Source organism: Haliotis asinina, chromosome 11, assembly GCF_037392515.1.
Source record: "Haliotis asinina isolate JCU_RB_2024 chromosome 11, JCU_Hal_asi_v2, whole genome shotgun sequence".
Classification (NCBI taxonomy): domain Eukaryota; kingdom Metazoa; phylum Mollusca; class Gastropoda; order Lepetellida; family Haliotidae; genus Haliotis; species Haliotis asinina.
In genome coordinates this window covers 51,501,727-51,521,780 of record NC_090290.1, presented here as the reverse complement: position 1 = coordinate 51,521,780, position 20,054 = coordinate 51,501,727, and the positions used below count along the sequence as shown (strand labels likewise).

General features: G+C 40.7%; 2 protein-coding genes across 2 annotated transcripts; both read left to right on the top strand.

Annotated features, from left to right (window-relative positions):
• The first annotated feature begins 3,274 nt into the window (after positions 1–3,274).
• Positions 3,275–11,305, top strand: LOC137256397 (uncharacterized). Its single transcript, XM_067794242.1, has 6 exons — positions 3,275–3,392; positions 5,553–5,722; positions 8,498–8,525; positions 9,764–9,973; positions 10,534–10,652; positions 11,165–11,305. The coding sequence occupies exons 1-6, from the start codon at positions 3,275–3,277 to the stop codon at positions 11,303–11,305; spliced, it is 786 nt and encodes a 261-aa protein (XP_067650343.1).
• Positions 11,306–16,670: 5,365 nt separating this feature from the next.
• LOC137255859 (uncharacterized) lies at positions 16,671–19,075 on the top strand. The gene is made up of 4 exons (XM_067793436.1): positions 16,671–16,872; positions 17,615–17,746; positions 17,797–17,915; positions 19,046–19,075. Exons 1-4 carry the CDS (start codon positions 16,671–16,673, stop codon positions 19,073–19,075), a joined length of 483 nt encoding a protein of 160 aa, XP_067649537.1.
• The last annotated feature ends 979 nt before the right edge of the window (positions 19,076–20,054 follow it).

The window sequence follows — 20,054 nt, the reverse complement described above, 5'->3', positions numbered from 1 at the left end:
AATGAAAGCGAAATTGTTCGAATTAAGATCAGCGAAGAACCAAACATGATTTTATCATCAGTTTTCCATTCTGATGATTTTCATAGTAGCAGCATGATCTGTTCCGGCCAGACCTGTAACTCTCCTGTGTGGAGATACGAAAGATTGTATTATTACTCGCCCATGGAAGATACTGCAGAACAATGTTTTTCGGTAATATCACACTAGTGTAATACCGCTGGACGGACGATGTCATGAGGTTCACAGTTATGACGTCACAATGTTAATGCCGCTGTCACAATACTACCAAACCTTGTTTGACTCGTGGAAAGCTGAGAATCATTACACCGCAGTTTCTAAATTTATAATACTATTATGTTGGAGAGAAATAAACAGAATACTAAACTCCCTTCCGTGAAATGCCATTTTCATTAAACTAATAAAAGCTATAGTATTACACTCGCTTTTGCTCGTTTGATACCAAATCATTAACTCGTTTAATAAAAATGGTATTACACGGAAGGTTGTTTAGTATATTCTATATATCAGAGTTGTCCCCCTTCGAAACGGCAGTAAACAACGGCAGCAGCAAGTAAAAATACATTGTGGACGCTTCGATCCCCAAAAAGAGAAACAAAATTCTCTAGTATGGACACAGCTATAATCGGGCATGGAGAGTAATTTTGAAACGCTGAACTCAAGTACAACAAACCAACAATGTAAAGAAGAATATCTGGAAAAATATCACCAGGAAGTAAGTTTGACTGATCAAACAACACATCAGTGGAAACTCTTATTAAATCTATTTTCCGGACTAATTTTAATTTCTTTTCGCACAAAAAATTGTGAGACATTCCAAAACAGGTTTGTACTTATCTAAACTTATAAGAATTGTCAGACTTATTTTAGCCTGATATAATATTGAAAATGAAACGTTCAAACTTTGTGGATGAAATGGTAAATCGCTAATAACATGTGAATCAACTATGTTCTACATAGTAGAGTTATACCAAATGTATATTTCTTCATTTCTTATGAAAACATAAACACCAAAATTATTATCTAACTGTCTTCCCAAACTAAGACAATTATTAATGACTGTCATGATAATACTAATCATGATATCATATTTTCAATATCAGACTTTATGCAACTGGTGACATAACAAGGAATGAATAGGAGGTCCGAAAGAAATGAACAGATATGAAAGCATGTGCCAAAAATGAGTTCTCTAGGAGGTTAAATGCTAACTGGTGGTGGACCTCCCCGCTGATGATCTTACTACAACAGGAGAGAGGGTAAATACATACAATGCGTTTCTTATTGTAATAAAGTGCTTCAGTCAGTAATTGACAAAATATTTTACAAAGGATCTTGAAACATATTGAATTTTAGAACTCTAGATATGATTCATGAAAATCAAATTGTGTATGCACAAAGAAACTCAAAACATATATTAATAATAATAATAATAATAATAGAACTACCTTTTCTTTTTTTCTTACATGCTACAATTAACTGCCTGTGCTATTGAAGATATGAAAAACACCTGCTAATGAAGAACCTTTCTTCAGGTAACTCATGTATATTAATTTAAGTGAAATGTGTAGATTAGTCAAGTTCAAAATATATTTCAAACTTACTGTCAGAAATGTCGGCAGTGTTTACTTTGAAACACCACAATGAGAAACGCATTTGTTTTACGTTGACAGTGTTCCACATGATTCCAACTCTTGCCGATGAGTTTGAAGAAACAACATTTCTCCTTGGTAAATAATGGTGCAAATTCATTTCCTTGTGTTGGAGATTGAAAAATATCGATTTTGCGTCACGCGAAAACCTACTACTTTTCATTTTAAAGTTTAACTGCTTCATGTCTAACTTGATAAATGTTACATAAATTTAAATATGGTATAATGTATTTTGGATTTAAAACATTTATAGACTAAATAATTAACAGTCACATATGTATCATGTTATCATCCAGTTAATGTCATTTTCAAATTCTCAACGAGAAGTATTCTTCACTTCAGTAACTGCCATGGATACAGAAAACAGTTGTGGAAATATTCCCATGTATGACGTCATGCCAGAACTTAAGATAATCAAATGCTGCCATTTTTTTTCAGTTTACAATGACACAGTTAAACAATTCGTCTGACTTCGGGTTATACAATCTATGTGCTATAAGTACTGTGTTGCTGACCGGAGATTGGAGGTAGGTTTTGCATGCACACCTTTGGAGAATGTTTTGAAATATTTAAATTTTAAGGATTGAAATATGATATTTTTTTTAGGTAAACAAGAAAAAGGATGACACTGAACACCGATATATCTAGCCTGAATCACCAAGACGACAGATGTCATATTTCCCTTCCTGGAGACAGCATTTCAATTATTTAATATATGGGAGCCATTAGACAATAATGTTCGTGAATCTGCAGCTTCAATACAAGAATAAAGCTCTATACGTTTTAATAGATCAATCTTTATAAGAATATTTAGCACAGCACCACATTTGCCACATAACGTAGCGAGACTCTGGCCTTACAGTTACATAGTGAGGGAAAAATAAGGGATCACAGGAAATGACAAGTGTTCCTTTATTCTTTCCAAGATTTCTTCACAAGCTTTGTAGTTTGGAAAAAATCAGGGAACATCGTTGCCTTCAAGTGATCCCTTATTTTTTCCCTAATTTATATCCGCCAAGCAAATAAATAAATGTTTTTAACGTAACCAAGCAAATGAATATTAGATATTACAGTCCAATCACATTTTTAAGGGACCTTGCATTAGAAGGCAAAGTTTTCATATAAATAGTCATCCATGGGGACAAACAAGTCTAAATTAGCGATTTAATAATAAATTATGACACAATGGCATTTATTATCTGCAAATACCAGCAAGTCAAGATTGTTTGTTACGTTGCACGGTTCAAGGACATCTAGGATATTTAACTCAGCTGAGCATCACACACGGTTTGCACAGTGTTAGCGTGGAATCCTGCACACATACACTGCCTCATCTAATGGTGGTCGTTGAATCAGTATATGAATACAGCCAACAACTTTTGGAAAACCTGAAATGAAATACTACGCAGGTTTAGCATGTTTTTCGGGCGATGGAAATCGAATGAGATAGTGTGCATTTGACAGTTGCTACCGTAGTGTTTTCCAACACGCGATGAACGACTGACGTGGCAATATCATGTATATCTTCCAGTTGGCTGTGAACTGCCCTTCCCCACCTCCCCATCCCCTTTAGAAAAATATGTAAGTGTTACTAACATCTGAACATGGTCAGGCAGAGTACACGAACGCTTGGTCTGTCGAGTGTTGACAGAGCTGACCCGATCAACCGGCTGAAAGATGCTATGCCCAGGGAAACGATGCCTGGCAATCAGTTCTGTGTCGGTCAGCGTGTCCATTATTTCTAAATATTCCCTCTCGCTTCATATTTCTCCTGTTCAAAATCTCTTGGATTCTCAGTTGTGTCGCCATATTTAACGCTGACTTACGATGCCGTGCGCTAGTTACACGTGGCCCTTACATGCCGTATGCTAGGAGGTTGTTTATGATGGGTTATGGGTTGTCGGTTGTGGGCCCTGATCTGAATGTGTAGGCGCTATATTTTATATTATGGGCCTGTTCCGAGGTTTTATCCCACATTGAGCAGACACACCGTGACATGGAATTCCTGATCAGATAATTCCAGGATATATTTACCTCCTCTCTGATCAAGAGTTTCCCACCACCCACCTTGTCTGCTTGTGGTGACGACTCTAAATATCCAGTGAGGTGGAAATGTCGCGGCCGAACCCTCCCGTGCAGTGACTGGGTGTAAAAACCTTGGAGTCAACACATTCCGTGTTGTCCTAACCGCTAGTGTACAGTACACAGTCCCGTGCACTTAAGAGTCCACGAATCCGTTGGTATATGCCCATACATTGGCTACATGAACAAGAGCAAACACCTAGTTGCAGCTACAGCAACGTGCAGTGAACTTGGACAAACTACTGTGACTAAGTGTCCCAGTCAATCCAGCTGTGACTGGGTACCTCGTTAGGATGAGAAAGCCACAATAAACTCGGTGCGTCCGGAGTTGTATACTCGCAAGGTAGTTGAGATTGATAATACGATATGCCGTTGAGCTTGACATCGAGGTAAAGAGCAACCAGCGCCTTGAGTAAGCAGTAGTTGCATGGATATGTGCATTGTACAAATAACCTTAAATAATACAATAAAAGTACACAGAGGAAGACAATATTTAGGTCGGAGTAAGTCTCGCCTCTTGCTTGCTTGCTTGCTTAAAAGATACTGCAATCTAATTTCAGAGCGTTCAAAATATGAATTACAAGCTGTTAACTATATTGATAATGGTACTGTGATCACTTATTGCGTACCTTCATGTACATTTCTCTGTCATGATTCAAGAACACGTCAGTTTGTTCAGCTTGACTCAATCAAATGAATACTTATGCACTGCGAGAGTTTGGTCTGTTATTATGAAGGGGTTCACCTTTCTCACTTGATTGTCAATACGTCCAAACAGCAGAGACAAGATTGCATTTTGACATCTGTGTCAAGAAATCGCCAGCAATGTCCTAACCTTCTTTATGATGGTGTAACGCTTTTAAGCCGCGAGCAGCAGGAGCAACTGGGTGAAGAGAGTGATAGAAAGAGTGAATCAGATTGTGAAAGTGACTGACGTTGTAAAGTTAGTAAACCAAACTAGACAGTATATGGCCGAATAAACAATTCAATTAAAATATTAAATGATTGTTTTTGTCAAAAATGTTGTTTTCTGAGACAAGTTCTGTCGCGAATCTATGTATGCACGCTTCATGCCATTTGACCTCCCGGGCAATGCATGTGTAGAGTAGCAAAGGTCAAGCTGAACAAGCTGTAATTGTTTTCTTTCGCCATACACATTGTTTAAATTAGGAAGACACAGGTTTACGATGGTGCCCAGATTCTAATAACTTCGTCTTTCCTGAGTAGGTAACATGTTATATGCATTGAGCAAGCTGTATGCCGAATCTAATAACACTAACTATGAGATGAAGAATTGTTGAAAAGATGAACTCATCTTGCCTCACAATCTGACCAAGCCACATTCTAAGCGGACTGTCCATGGGTAGGCGCGTACACCTTGACAACCTGTTCCATCATATCTCCTCTCACAGTCAGACCACGACACATTCTAACTGGACCGTCCATCGGTGGGTAGTGTGCATCTGGACCGCTTGGTCCATTAATTAATCAGACCCATTCTAAACCTTGCTACAGGTGTGTAGCGTTGTTCAGGTTACAGATATGTATTAGTTTCCCGTCTAATTTATCTGTTAATCTATTGATAACGATATGGGTGAAGGTGTAGGTTACACCTGTAGCACGTGTTACTACTAACCTGAGAAGATGTTCAATGCCTATGAAGACTGTTCAAGGTGAATAGTTGTCGCTATACATTATTCATGATAACATTTGTGGTCAAAGAATTATTCCACTTATTCATCTCCGATGCCCACTGAACGAGACGTAACGATGAAGGTGTCTGTCTTGCTACTCCTATAGGAACGTCTATGTTCCCGGGTGGTTTGTGCGACAAGAAGGAGAAGAAAGAGCAGCCCTTCTTTGTGGACATCGTAGTTCCAAAATCCGGCGGAGACTTGGGAGCAAGGGTGGAATTTGTACATGATACACTGTACAGTGTGGAAGGTAGTAAAGTGGAACAAGCCTTCAAAGTAAGTTCAGATCTTTAACATTTTAAGAGACGGTATTCGTCTTTCTGTTGTAAAGCCATAAACCGGATTATCATTGACAAGAACCTAAATTCGTTAGTACGAGTGTAAAGTTTTTAAATTATATAGCTGTTAAATATGCTCAACAAAATTGAAATCTTAACTCTGATAAATTTCGACATTTTTCTTTTTCTCTTAGATCAAAAAAATTTGCAAGGATATTAAGCAGTAGTAAACACTGTCAGTGTTAATTGCGTGAAATTGTAAGTTCACGTGTAAACCTTGACCTTGAAGCCTTTAAACATGAAAAACACGAAATGCAAGTGTGAAAAGCAAACTCATGATGTCACATTCATTGTATGTTAGCTTTTAAATGTGAGCTGTAAAAACCAATTAAACGTTCCATTTCAATCTCTGCTTGGAAATGCAAAGAACGTCAAGGTGCTATGGGGAGGCTTAATGCTGGTTAGTCTGTGGTCACCTTAAATTGCTCACGACAAACAATGTTTGATCTTAGGATGAGAGTGCATTATACAGGAACTGTTGCTGACAGCCCGGGGCCGGAAGCGTCACGTGTGATGTCACTACGGGAAGATCAAACAATACGATAATGTCATCTTCGGAACAGATTTGTTACTGTAGGGAGATGTTTGTTGGAGGGAGAACTGCACAAACTGTCTGAAATCACTTCCGTAGCGCTGGACTTCGCGCCCAAAATTCCCATAATGGATCAATTTTAACGCTTTAACACTTCCTCTGTCACACCGACTGGTGTGGGCCACAAGACACATAAGGTTCAAACAAAGAGAATGGAATTCACTTGTCTTCAGCGACGCGTGTCGATTCTGATTGAGATCTGCCGACGGCAGGGCCTCGTGATTTAATCGAAGAAGCGTACTGGTATGGGGTGCGTTCCCGCCTTGATGTCGTTCAAGGAACTAGGCAACCTGACCTGCTTTTTATTTTTACAGTGACATGACAGACGTTCCAACAAGACAACGCTAGACCTCATACGGCAGTTCTTACACAGAGTGTTGTACGAAATGCAGGGCATTCAAGTTCTTGGATTGGCTGTCGCGTAGCCCCACCTCAATCTTATTGGATATATGTGGAACATGTACGATCGACAGTCAGCAAGTTAATCCACCACAGGCGTTACAAGATCGTCACTGTCACCCCCTTGAGCAATGGCGACATCTTCCTCGGGGTGTGTTTCCTACCTCTATTGATTTGTTCTCCACACACTGACCTTTTAGATGGCACTCTGACATCATGATCATCGTTGTTAGAGATTTTGACTTTTTGTTTTCCTGGATGTCAGGATGCTCTATGCACAGCATACAATTAACTATGTTTACTTGACACTCTCTGAAGCCTAACAGCAATAGCCAAATCCAACAAATCCAGGGAGGTTTACTCAGTATAGTACATAGATAGTGGCGATGCCCGCCTTTCACGACACAAGTGAGTATATCCTTCCCTACAGGCAGCATCCGCGACAACCACAGCTGGGGAACTGTCTTTAGTGAATCAGTATATTTGCACTGCTGTAACCTTGATCAAGATCGCATCGAAGACTGTGACTTTAGTAGTGTTAATACTGCTCGAAACATATTCTTGTTGGTTGGTTGTTTAAGACCGCACTAAGCAATATTCCAAATCTAAGACGACGACGTGTAGTAATGGAGCCAAGATCCCAGGATCCATTGATTGACATTATTTGCAACGACCTCGAACTGGGATGAACCTTTACCAGATAGTCGCGTCCTGAAACTTAAGTTAAACTTGTTGTACACCTCCTTGCGTGTTCCTGTTGTATGTCCGAACAGGAAGCAAGATTCGAATGCATAAGCGTACAGATCACCAGTAGAGTGAGCTTTGTAGTTGTTTCATGCCGAATTGTTTTGTTCCGAAAGCTACATGCATGTTCTCAACCGGGAATGCCAACGTTTCACATATTCTTTGGCATTAACTTTAGATAAGATTTGCCAATATTTTAACGAAGTGGCCTTTATCTCTGATGACTGACATGTCACAGTAACTAGTTCCACATGAAGTAGCAACGCCAGAGATTAACCAGCCTCCATTAAAAAGTCCATTGGTCGAAACAACGGCGAAAGTTAAGTGAATAAATCATTGCATTCTCCGGCAGTTGCCAATACCACATATACTTTATGGGGTACAAATACGTAAATCAGGCATTGGCATCGGTTGTAATGAAATGCCATCATTAAAAGTACTCTTTTTGAGATTCAGTTACCCTAAATCGACCTTTTGGCAACATTGTTCAATTCTCTCCCGTCAACGACATTTCATCCTACCAGAACGGAACGAACTCGAACTGACTTTAGCCTAATATGATGGAGACCTTTTTAAAAATGACAACACCCAATCGCGAACAAATCTATTTAGGTTTATGTTCGTTGAGTTACAAAAGTTTATTCGTTCTTTAAAAGTAATCCTGCCAGTGTAAAACCTATTTCAGTTGCCATCCCCGATGTTGATCTGCTCGATCTGTGTCCATGAACGTTTCAGTTATACAATGGTATCACCAGTGCATCTGCCATCTGTCACACACATATATTATGATTAGTGTTTATTATACAAACATGTGTTCGGTTTTCATTGTTTTGTATGATTATGGGAATGTCTTTTCAACTCATATTTACACGTTACAATAACGATGTGTCATTGTATTAAATTATTACGCCGTATTATGTATGGACCTGCGCTGAAGATTCATGACTTCATGATTCATACCGTGTTGTTTTGTTTCAGGTGGTTGGAGAACCCCGAGTTTTAGGAAGTAAGTGAATGCTTGGCAGATATATTAGGCAGTGTCGTGTTCTATCAATCACGTTGCACCGGCTTCCATCATACTTTGCCAACATCGATAGTTTGTCAACAAATACGAGGCCAAGGTGGAATATTTCACTCTATAGACTGGCATCCCACTCGATCCAGACAGGTCATCGTATTATACTGTAATATCCAAAACAGTTATATTCATATTATCAGGGTAAAGACGGTCGTAGTGGGTCACCAGCAACTGCTGGTCATCAGATGTCCTCAACCAGATGGTTTGGCTGAGTGACCCGGTTGTCAGCAGATGCTGGTTGAGTTACTAGCAGATGTTGGTCATCAGATGTCCTGAACCAGAAGGTTTGGCTGAGTGTGTGGGGTGTCAGCAGATGCTGGTTGAGTTACTAGCAGATGTTGGTCATCAGATGTCCTGAACCAGAAGGTTTGGCTGAGTGTGTGGGGTGTCAGCAGATGCTGGTTGAGTTACTAGCAGATGTTGGTCATCAGATGTCCTGAACCAGATGGTTTGGCTGAGTGTGTGGGGTGTCAGCAGATGCTGGTTGAGTTACTAGCAGATGTTGGTCATCAGATGTCCTGAACCAGAAGGTTTGGCTGAGTGTGTGGGGTGTCAGCAGATGCTGGTTGAGTTACTAGCAGATGTTGGTCATCAGATGTCCTGAACCAGAAGGTTTGGCTGAGTGTGTGGGGTGTCAGCAGATGCTGGTTGAGTTACTAGCAGATGTTGGTCATCAGATGTCCTGAACCAGAAGGTTTGGCTGAGTGTGTGGGGTGTCAGCAGATGCTGGTTGAGTTACTAGCAGATGTTGGTCATCAGATGTCCTGAACCAGATGGTTTGGCTGAGTGTGTGGGGTGTCAGCAGATGCTGGTTGAGTTACTAGCAGATGTTGGTCATCAGATGTCCTGAACCAGAAGGTAAGGCTGGATGACTAGGTGGTCAGGAAAGTACGCTGACTGAGTCACCAGCAGATCCTGGTTGAGTCACTAGATCCTGGTCATCAGATGTCCTCAACCGGTCAGGCTGTGTGAAGGGGTTGTGAGGTGTCATCCTCCTCAGTCACTAGATTTGGCTGGTGCAGACTAGAACATTTCCAATCCACGCTTGCAAAGCTAGACTATTGCTGATTGTGGTCTTCAAAAACAAATATCACATTGACTGTCCGTGATCAGTGTCGACTGTGTACTGTATACCCAGAGATCAGAGAGACACATTCGTTTATCAGTTGTCAGGTCTGACGCCCTGTGTGCGTGGAGCCCGTTGGAGGATGCCTTGTTTGCAGCCAACATCAGTATGACCGTGACATCACTCTACAGAGCAGAGGACCTCGATGCGGACCTGAAGATTGACAGAAACCTCATTGCGAGGGCTCCTGCGCCGGCCAACTTAACCGGGGACTACATCTATTTTTGGGATATGACATTTATCATGAGAGGTGATGTGCTGTATGTCTTTGCCTCCTTCATTTTAAAATAGCCTTTTTTATTCAGGTGAGATTGTTCGGCTATACTTATAATAGTGACCTCAATATTGCGAGTGGGTTTCTTGGGATCCCGACTTGGGACTTGGGTTTGCCATTCCTATTTCTATTGTCTGTGTAAACATAGTGTATGGCACAAAACATGATATGCTCGCACCCTGCTTGCTCACTCTTGTGTGCAAAAACAAAACCAACTATCTGGTTAACATCATCTTGTAACTATACGCGCATAGTATGACAGTTTCACAACACTACACAATTATGCTATAACAATTTGTTTACATTCTGCAAGCATGGTAGGTCTATAATAAAAATGAAACATAGATAACAACTTCTTTTTTATGTCATAGAGCGACGTGTGATATAGATGTAAGAATCTATATCGAAACGTTGCCCTATGCAAGAAACAAGAAGTTGTCACCAGTAAAGTTGTATGTTTACTATTCGGCTCATTAACTTTTAGGCTGCCTATCAAACAATATAATGTAAAACATGTTTTGACAACGTTGCTCCAGGTCTCACTGTCCCCGAATACAAGGAGGAAATACGAGCGAGTGCTGAACATGGCTTGAGACGTCGGATTGATGGTTTACAGGAACTGAGTTACCAGGCCCTCGGGGACCTGCCCTTCCGTGTAGGTTCAGGGCCATGACACCTGTTTACAGTCCTTTAATTATAATTACGCTAAATGGAACCAAATATTACCGATCGTGCGGCTGTATGTTAGTTACACAATTTACACCAGTTGCTTGATCAGATGTGGTTTAGATTTCATTTTCATTCTGTGAGTTTACAATCAGTAGCTTTTGCTTCAGATACAAACCTGTTCTCATTGAACCGTAGATCGTCAACAGGAAATATGTTTATTTGTGGTAATCTGCAGTTTCCCCTTTATATGCCCTTGCTGTTTCAACTGCTGGATGTTCTTCGTGAATAGCAACGCATGCAACACAACAGAGGCTTGTGTGAAGAACACAACACAACAACATAAAGGAACTTACAGTCAAATGAATGAAAACAAGTAGATATGTTTCAAGAAACAGCGAAACAACGAAACAACGAAGCTTTTCGTTTGTGTGCATGTACTTCATAACCATGATACTTTGATGACGTTCAGTGAAGTGTTTTTTTTCTTGATTGCTGCAGTTGCTGGTGTTTTCTGTTCTCTCCCCGCGAAATTCCGAGTTGATTGTGTGGAGCTTCAACCAAGGGCGGCTAGAGTTCACGTCAGCGGTCCGCCGGGTCCAGTATCTCCATGACTACGTCGACAACCGCCGCTACAACTGAACAGACACCCCAATAAACACTGAATGATCTTTACCTGTTGTCTCTGTATGTGTTGTGAAGGAAATGTGAAATGTAAATAGTTTCATGTATAATGCACCTTCTTCACCGCACACACACACACACACACACACACACACACACACACACACACACACACACACACACACAAGCACACACACCCCATCTGCATACACGTATACAAAACATACAATGCAGGTTACTACGTGTATGGTAATAGAAGTTATGATATAATTAAGCAAAAATATAAGGGGCGTTTTATTTTATCATTCTCGTAATAATTCATCATGTATAGGCTGAGAATTTTCAAACTGTGAACGTCATTTCTCATCTGTAAGTTCATAACGTTGGTCATATTCGTTTTGAAGTCACTTGGTAAATAGTTTCGACATATATGATCGTATCTATGACAAATGAAGGTAAAATCATGTTCGTCCTCTAGACCGTCGTAACCGATAGGAAATAACAAATCATGGTAGGGATTCATAACCTCTTTAATATTACATTTTACAACACGATGTTTCTGTGTTACTTCGTGTCCCTTCTGCCATAGGTCGTCATGTTACCATCCAACTTCCAAATGCACATAAGCCTCCTTTGGTAACCAACCGTTATACATATTTCAATACGATAGTTAATGCAACGAACAGCTGCATTTACAAGATTACGGAAACGGACGGATTCACCATACACCATAGCATTAGGTATCTGAGATCCAACAAGTAGGTACAATTTACAGATGGATATATTCAGGTATTTATAGTCCCACAATTTTGAAGCATATAATAGGATAGATTGTATGTGACTATGAAATATTTTTGAAAATGATATTCGGTGATATCAAATCAATATTTTTCTAAGGTCACGTAAGGAGAGAAGCTAACACTACACGGGGATAGCAAAACGAGACACTTATAGCTATTGACTCTCTTTAAGTCATTACCTTTAAAGCACCATGCATTAGTACTTATAACTCTACCTCTCCTCCTGAATGACAGCAACATTAGATTTACCGTTAACGCTTACGTCGTCTCACTCACACACTCAATCTCTCAATCACTTACTCACTCATTCACTCTATTGGTGGTGGGACCAGGTTCAAACCACGTCACCGTTCCTGCAATATCTGTTAAAATGGATGACTGATGAGAGCACAATGTGAATTATAGTGAGGGCGAAGAATGATGACAGTTTTGTGGATATACAGCTTCTGTATTCTGTGAAAGGCGATGTTTCGACAATGATTCTAATGCAACCACATTAAATTCCATGTCGGAACGTCGGCTTTTACAAAATAGAGGAGTTGTATGTCCCTGAAAATAGTATCATCATTCTTCATCACCTCAACGTATAAAATGTCCATGAAAAAGTACAATGAGTGCGTCAAGTGAATGGATCGAAGGGTGGTTGGGTGAGTAACTGAGTGGCTGGGTAGCCGGGTGGTTGAGCGGCTGGGTGACTGGGTGCCTGAGTGGCTTTGAGGTTGGGTGGTTGGGTGGTTGGGTGGTTGGGTGGTTGGGTGGTTGAGTGACTGGGTGGTTGGGTGGCTTTGTGGATGAGTGGTTGGGTGACTGGGTGACTGGGTGACTGGGTGACTGAGTAGCTGGGTGGTTTAGCGGCTGGATGACCGGGAAGCTGTTTGAGAGGCTGCTTGGCTGGGTGACTTGGTGGCTGAGCGGCTGGGTGAGCGAGTGAATAGGTCTATGGGTTGGTGTGTGTGTGTGCGAGTGATTTATGCAATATAAAGGTCAATATGAATGGCTTCACACTTAATATCAATTCAGAGACAGATGTCTGCGTGCGCTTTTTCTCCGAAAACCAGGTGCAAAGTGGATCCTGATATAATATCAATACATATTGTGTAATAATTTCTTATCGTAGAAAACTTTCTAGACTGTGTCATCCTTTCCCATTTACGTAGATCGATGCTCCTGCTGTTGATCACTTGGTTGTCTGATCCAGAAAGCCTCTATATTGCTGGAATACTGCCGAGTGCGACACTAAACAACAACAACAACAAAAATAAACAACAACAACAACACAATAAAACAAAACGAAACATTTAACGGCTTTTCTCAATGCTCTTTATTCAAAATGGCGGGCAAATAACCACCAATAACATCATGTTAGAGATGTTGAGATGTTGAATGTTATGCTTAATTGTTAGAACAGTTACATACGGAGACAGTGACAACAGCATATGCTTTTGCACAAGTTATATGATTTACCTGTGTCGTGCGTGTGACCAATATGAAAGCAAAGTGTTAAGGTTAATAATTTGCCGTGACTGAAAGTATAAGATATTCTCTATGAACCAGCTCAATAGAACACTGACAAGTCTAAAATATTAAAAAAAACATGTATTGAACAGACAAGAGCAAGATACAAAGATTCACAATCTAGTTTCTAGAGTCAAATCTAAAGTAATGTCTCACAAATATAATATCAACTCACCAAAGCTTTAGTTTGAGAGTGAGGAACAATTCTATTAAATCTTTCACAGCGAGCTTTCCTCAATGTCACTTGAACGTTGATGAAGACGCATCGAGATGTAGACAGGCCGAATGATCACAAAACTCCTCTATAACTCCGAGGGTAAGCCCTTGTGTGTGATTCGTCAACACAACAAGTAGACTTTATATACACTGATTCTTGAGCATTACAGGGTAGTATAGAACCTTCGCGATCGGCCTCGTGTTTCCTAACAGTTAAAACACACCAAAGGGAGGCAGCTCCAATGCGCTATCGTATAGGCGAGTCGCTAAAACACTGTTACCGTGATAAGAAATGTGACCCATTATAAATATCACTCAAAACCCTAAACATTGTGACACAATAATAACCATCACTTAATCCATAATAATACGAATGACAGAAAACACACTTTCGTAACAATAGGCACAGAAAACATACAAAAACTGTTTCCTCCTTGTGAGGATCTGGAACAGGACCTGACCTGCGATATATTTCCCCTTTGAGAACTAAGCATTATGAATGACCTCCTTGTTGTGTGAACCTGGACCAGAAAGTAGGATCTGGAACCTTGAATCTTTCCCAGTGAAACACTGAAAGAATATGTACGATCTCCTCCTTGTGCGGATGTGGAACTGGACTTGACCTTGGATCTTTTCCTTGTGAAAACCTGGCACAATATGCAGGATCTCTTCCTTGTGAAGACTTGACCTTGGATCTCTTCCTTGTGAAAACCTGAAACAATACCCAGGATCTCCTTCTTATGACGATCTCTAAAAAGACTTGACCTTGGATTTTTTCCTTGTGAAAAATACTTTCGTAAGATTCCATGCCCATTTTCTCTGTTACAATACTTGTGCGAGTCTTGATGTACGTGTTCTCTGTTACAGTGCAGGAGCACTACTTGTGCGAGTCTTGATGTACGTGTTCTCTGTTACAGTGCAGGAGCACTACTTGTGCGAGTCTTGATGTACGTGTTCTCTGTTACAGTGCAGGAGCACTACTTGTGCGAGTCTTGATGTACGTGTTCTCTGTTACAATGCAGGAGCACTACTTGTGCGAGTCTTGATGTACGTGTTCTCTGTTACAATGCAGGAGCACTACTTGTGCGAGTCTTGATGTACGTGTTCTCTGTTACAGTGCAGGAGCACTACTTGTGCGAGTCTTGATGTACGTGTTCTCTGTTACAATGCAGGAGCACTACTTGTGCTAGTTTTTATGTACCTGTGATCTGTCACAATTAAAGAATACTACTTGTGTCAGTCTTCGTATACATGATCATGCAATATAATTTGTCTGAATATTAAAAATATGAATTACAAGCTGTTGACTATATTGATAGTGGTACTGTGTTAACGACTGCTGTGATAACGTTTGCATAAACGTCAAACTTAAAATCGAATTTCTAAGTAAACCATGACCTAATTTTTATGCTCTTATCATAATACACATATCACAATTCAAGAACACTACTCCATGTGCATATTCCCTATCACAATAAAAGAACACTACGTGTGTCTTCATCTACATGTTCCTATCTCAATACAATAACAGTACTTGTGTGAGGCTTCATCTGCATGTTCTCGGTCATGATACAAGAGCAGTACTCGCGTGAGTCTTAATGGCCACGTTCTCCAGTATGATACAAGAACACTACTTGTGTGAGTGTTCACGTGTATATTCTCTCTCACAAGACAAGAACACTTAGGTTACTCTTCATTTACGTGCTCTCTATCACAATGAAATAAAAACACTTTTGTAAGTTTTCATGTGCATGTCCTCTATCACAATACAAGAACAGTACTTGCGTGAGTCTTCATGTGCATGTTCTCTATCACAATACACGAACACTACTTGCGTGAGTCTTCATGTGCATGTTCTCTATCACAATACACGAACACTACTTGCGTGAGTCTTCATGTGCATGTTCTCTATCACAATACACGAACACTACTTGCGTGAGTCTTCATGTGCATGTTCTCTATCACAATACAAGAATAGTACTTGCGTGAGTCTTCATGTGCATGTCCTCTATCACGATACACGAACACTACTTGCGTGAGTCTTCATGTGCATATTCTCTATCACGATACACGAACACTACTTGCGCAAGTCTGCATGGAGATGTCTTCTGTCACAATGCAAGAACACTACTTGTGTGAGTCTTCATGTACATGTTCTCATGTACATGTCACAACAAACGAATACTAATATTTGGTTCTTTGCCATGCATATTGCTTTTATTAGAAAGGTATGGGCTTACGATGATGATCGGATTCTAACGACGTACATCACGACCTTTACATTAGACAAATCACATACTGTTGACTGAATCTAAAAGCAGACAATATAGGATTAGGAATTTTCGGAACGAGCAAAACGTCTTGCCTCTCAGTCCAAGACCCATCCTAACCCAAATGTACAGGTGAGTAGCGTGTAGCGTGTATACCTCAACCATCCGGTTTCTCACAATCAGACCATGACACATTCTAACTCAGGTGGGTAGTGTTTACTTGGACCACCTACTCCATTTAGTCACTTCTCACAACCAAACCGCGACCCATTTTACCCTGGACTTTCTTTCAGTGGGTAGCTTATAACTCGGTGGGTATATCCATACTGCTGGTATGCGCTCTGTTAGTTTCCCTTCTCATAGTTTGGTCAATTGCAATCTACTAACAATGCTACTTATATAGGTGTAGGTGCACGTTACATGTGTAGCACGTGATACCAGTAACCCGATTAGATGTTCAATACCTATGAAGACTGTTCAAGGTGAATATTTGTTCACATAAAACATACTTCCTAAAAACATATGCGGTCAAAGAATTATTCAAATTATTCATCTCCGATGCCCACTGAACGAGACGTAACAATGAAGGTGTCGGTCTTGCTACTTCTAGGAACGTCTATGTTCCCGGGTGGTATGTGTGACAACAAGCAGAAGAAGGAGCTGCCCTTCTTTGTGGACATCGTAGTTCCAAATTCCGGCGGAGACTTGGGAGCAAGGGTGGAATTTATACATGATACACTGTACACTGTGGAAGGTATTAAAGTGAACGAAGCCTTCAAAGTAAGTTCAGATCTTTAACGTTTTAAAAGGCGGGACACAGGGGGGCAGTACCTGCTTTCTCAAAAGCTACATGATTTTGATGCTGGAACATCGACCTGCATAAGTTAAGCTGAGCGGAGACATATCATGGTTAGTATATATTAAACATCTGTTCGCTTTGTATTTTGATGGTTATGGGAATCTCTTTTCCCTACACATTTATACATTAATTATTTATACTGTATTATATAGCCGTGTGTTACCGACTGACGCACTCATGATTCTTAATGTGTTGTTTTTCTGGTGTTTGGTGAACCCCGAGTTTTAGGCAATAAGTGAATACTTGGCAGATATTTGGCAGTGTAGTGTTCTATCAGTCATGTTGCAGTGGTTGGTTACTTCGTCACATCGATGGTTTGCCAGCAACTACCAGGCCAAGGTGGAATATTTCAGTCAATAGACTGGCATCCCATTTGATCCAGACAGATCATTTGCAGTATATTGTAATAACCCAAGCTGTTATATTCACATAACAGGGTATAGATGGTCCTACGGAGCTGGTCATCAGATGAGCTGAACCGGACGGTCAGACTGGGTGACAGTGTTGCCAGGTATCGCCTTCCTCAATCACTGTATTGTCTGGTGCAAACTAGAGTATTTCCAATCCACACTTACAAAAAGCTAGACTGATTTTGGTCTTCAAAACCAAATATCACATTGACTGTCCGTGATCAGTATAGACTGTGTACTGTACACCCAGAGATCAGAGAGACACATTCGTTTATCAGTTGTCAGGTCTGACGCCCTGTGTGCATGGAGCCCGTTGGAGGATGCCTTGTTTGCAGCCAACATCAGTATGACCGTGACGTCACTCTACAGAGCAGAGGACCTCGTTAATGGTATGATTACTATTCACATGAGATGTAATAGTTTGACAACGTTGCTCCAGGTCTCACCAGCACGCAATACAAGGAGGTAATACGAGAAAGTACGGAATATGTCTTGAGACGTCGGACTGATGGTTTACAGGAACTGAGTTACCAAGTTCTCGGGGACCTGCCTTTCCGTGTATTTTCAGACAGATGAACAGAATTAGAATTGATATATATCCCCAGATATCACCGACTAACAGTGATGAGTGAGTGAGTGAGTTTAGTTTTACGCCGCACTCTGCAATATTCCAGCTATATGGCGGCGGTCTGTAAATAATCGAGTCTGGACCAGACAATCCAGTGATCAACAACATGAGCATCGATCTGCGCAATTGGGAACCGATGACATGTGTCAACCAAGTCAGCGAGTCTGACCACCCGATCCCGTTAGTCGCCTCTTACGACAAGCATAGTCGCCTTTTATAGCAAGCATGGGTTGCTGAAGGCCTATTCTACCCGGGACCTTCACGGGTCCTAACAGTGATGAAAATTAATTACACCTTTTTGATCAAATGTGATTTTTTATATTCATTTTGCGATTTTACCTTTTGTATCTTATGCCTTGGATACAAACCTATTGATATTCAACCGTAAATCATCATCAGCAAATATGTTTACATATCTGCAGGTGAGCCTTAATATGTCCTTGTTGTTTCAACTGCTGGATGTTCTTCGCAATACATGTCATCATACATCTATAGTCGGTTGATACAGTGTCATCATACACCTATAGTCTGTAGATTCAGCGTCATGGTATATCTGTAGTCGGTTGATACAGTGTCATCGTACATCCATAGTCGGTAGATACAGAGTCATCATACGTCTATAGTCGGTAAATACAGCGGCATGATACTTCTACAGTCGGTAGATACAGAGTCATCGTACATCTATATCGGTAGGTACACTGTCATCGTACATTTATAGTCGGTAGATATATAGTCATCGTACGTCTATGGTCGGTAGATACAGTGTTATCTTACATGTATAGTCGGAAGAAACAGCGGCATGATACATCTATAGTCGGTTGATAAAGTGTCATCGTACATCTATAGTCGGTTGATACAGAGTCATCGTGTATGCATAGTCGGTTGATCACAAGAACGCAGAGTCAATCTTAAGAAGAAAAGACCGTCAGTTGAAAGAAAGCCACATATATTTTCCAAGAAACTGTTAAACTTTTTTCGTTAATATGCAAATAAGCGTCTTAAGCATAACATGATTACTTTGATGACACTGGGTGAAGCATGTTTCGTTTCTTTGCTGCAGTTGCTCATGTTTTCTGTCCTCTCCCCGTGAGATTGTGTGGAGCTTCAACCAAGGGCGGCGGCCAAGTTCACGTCAGCGGTCCGTCGGGTCCAGTATCTCCATGACTAACTCGACAACCGCCGCTGCAACTGAACAGACACCCCAATAAACACTGAATGATCTTAACCTGTTGTCTCTGCATGTGTTGTGAAGGAAATTCTTATGAAATGTGATTACTAGTCTCATATACAATGCACTCCCATCACCTAACGCACGCATGCTGACATGCACGCACACGCACATGTAGACCGATCCACCCACTTACTTAGGTCTCGCTACACGGGCAATGTTCAAACCTCTTCATCCGTTCCTGTTTCGTTTCTTCATAAGTTACTGTAAGATGAGTTAGATCGGATGACTGTTGAGAATACGACCTGTATTACAATGAATACGTTTAGTGGGTAGGTCGGTGGATAGCTGGGTGGCTGGGTGGCTGGGTGGCTGGGTGGCTGGGTGGCTGAGTGGCTGGGTGCGTGAGTGATTTTCGCAATAACTAGGCTCACAAATTTACCAAGGTTTGTATCAGTCAAAAGAAACAAATGTTTAACCGCACGGCACCAATATGTAAGTAATACCTACATGTTAAACTTACAAGGAAACAAACACGGAATAACGCACGAAAATGACTGCATAATTTCAAGATATGCATTATATTTTTTTTCATGAAAGGTAATGCTTTAAGTAGCTATCAAAACCTTAGTTCTCGAACAAATGAATGCAAAGATGAAAATAATTACATTCGTTGTGCTTTTTTTCAAATAACACTTCTAAAAAAACAGTAAGGTAGTCTGAACGGCATCACGCAGTTCTCTAGCAGACATAAACCTGTGTTATTCACGACACGACACTTCACTACAACTAATTCATTAGCACAATGTCTGTTTCTCCATCTGTGCACTTGGAAATTCTCCGTCGCAAACAGTAAGTCCTCAATGCAGCGGGCAGTATAACAGCCCCTCGTGCCTTTCCG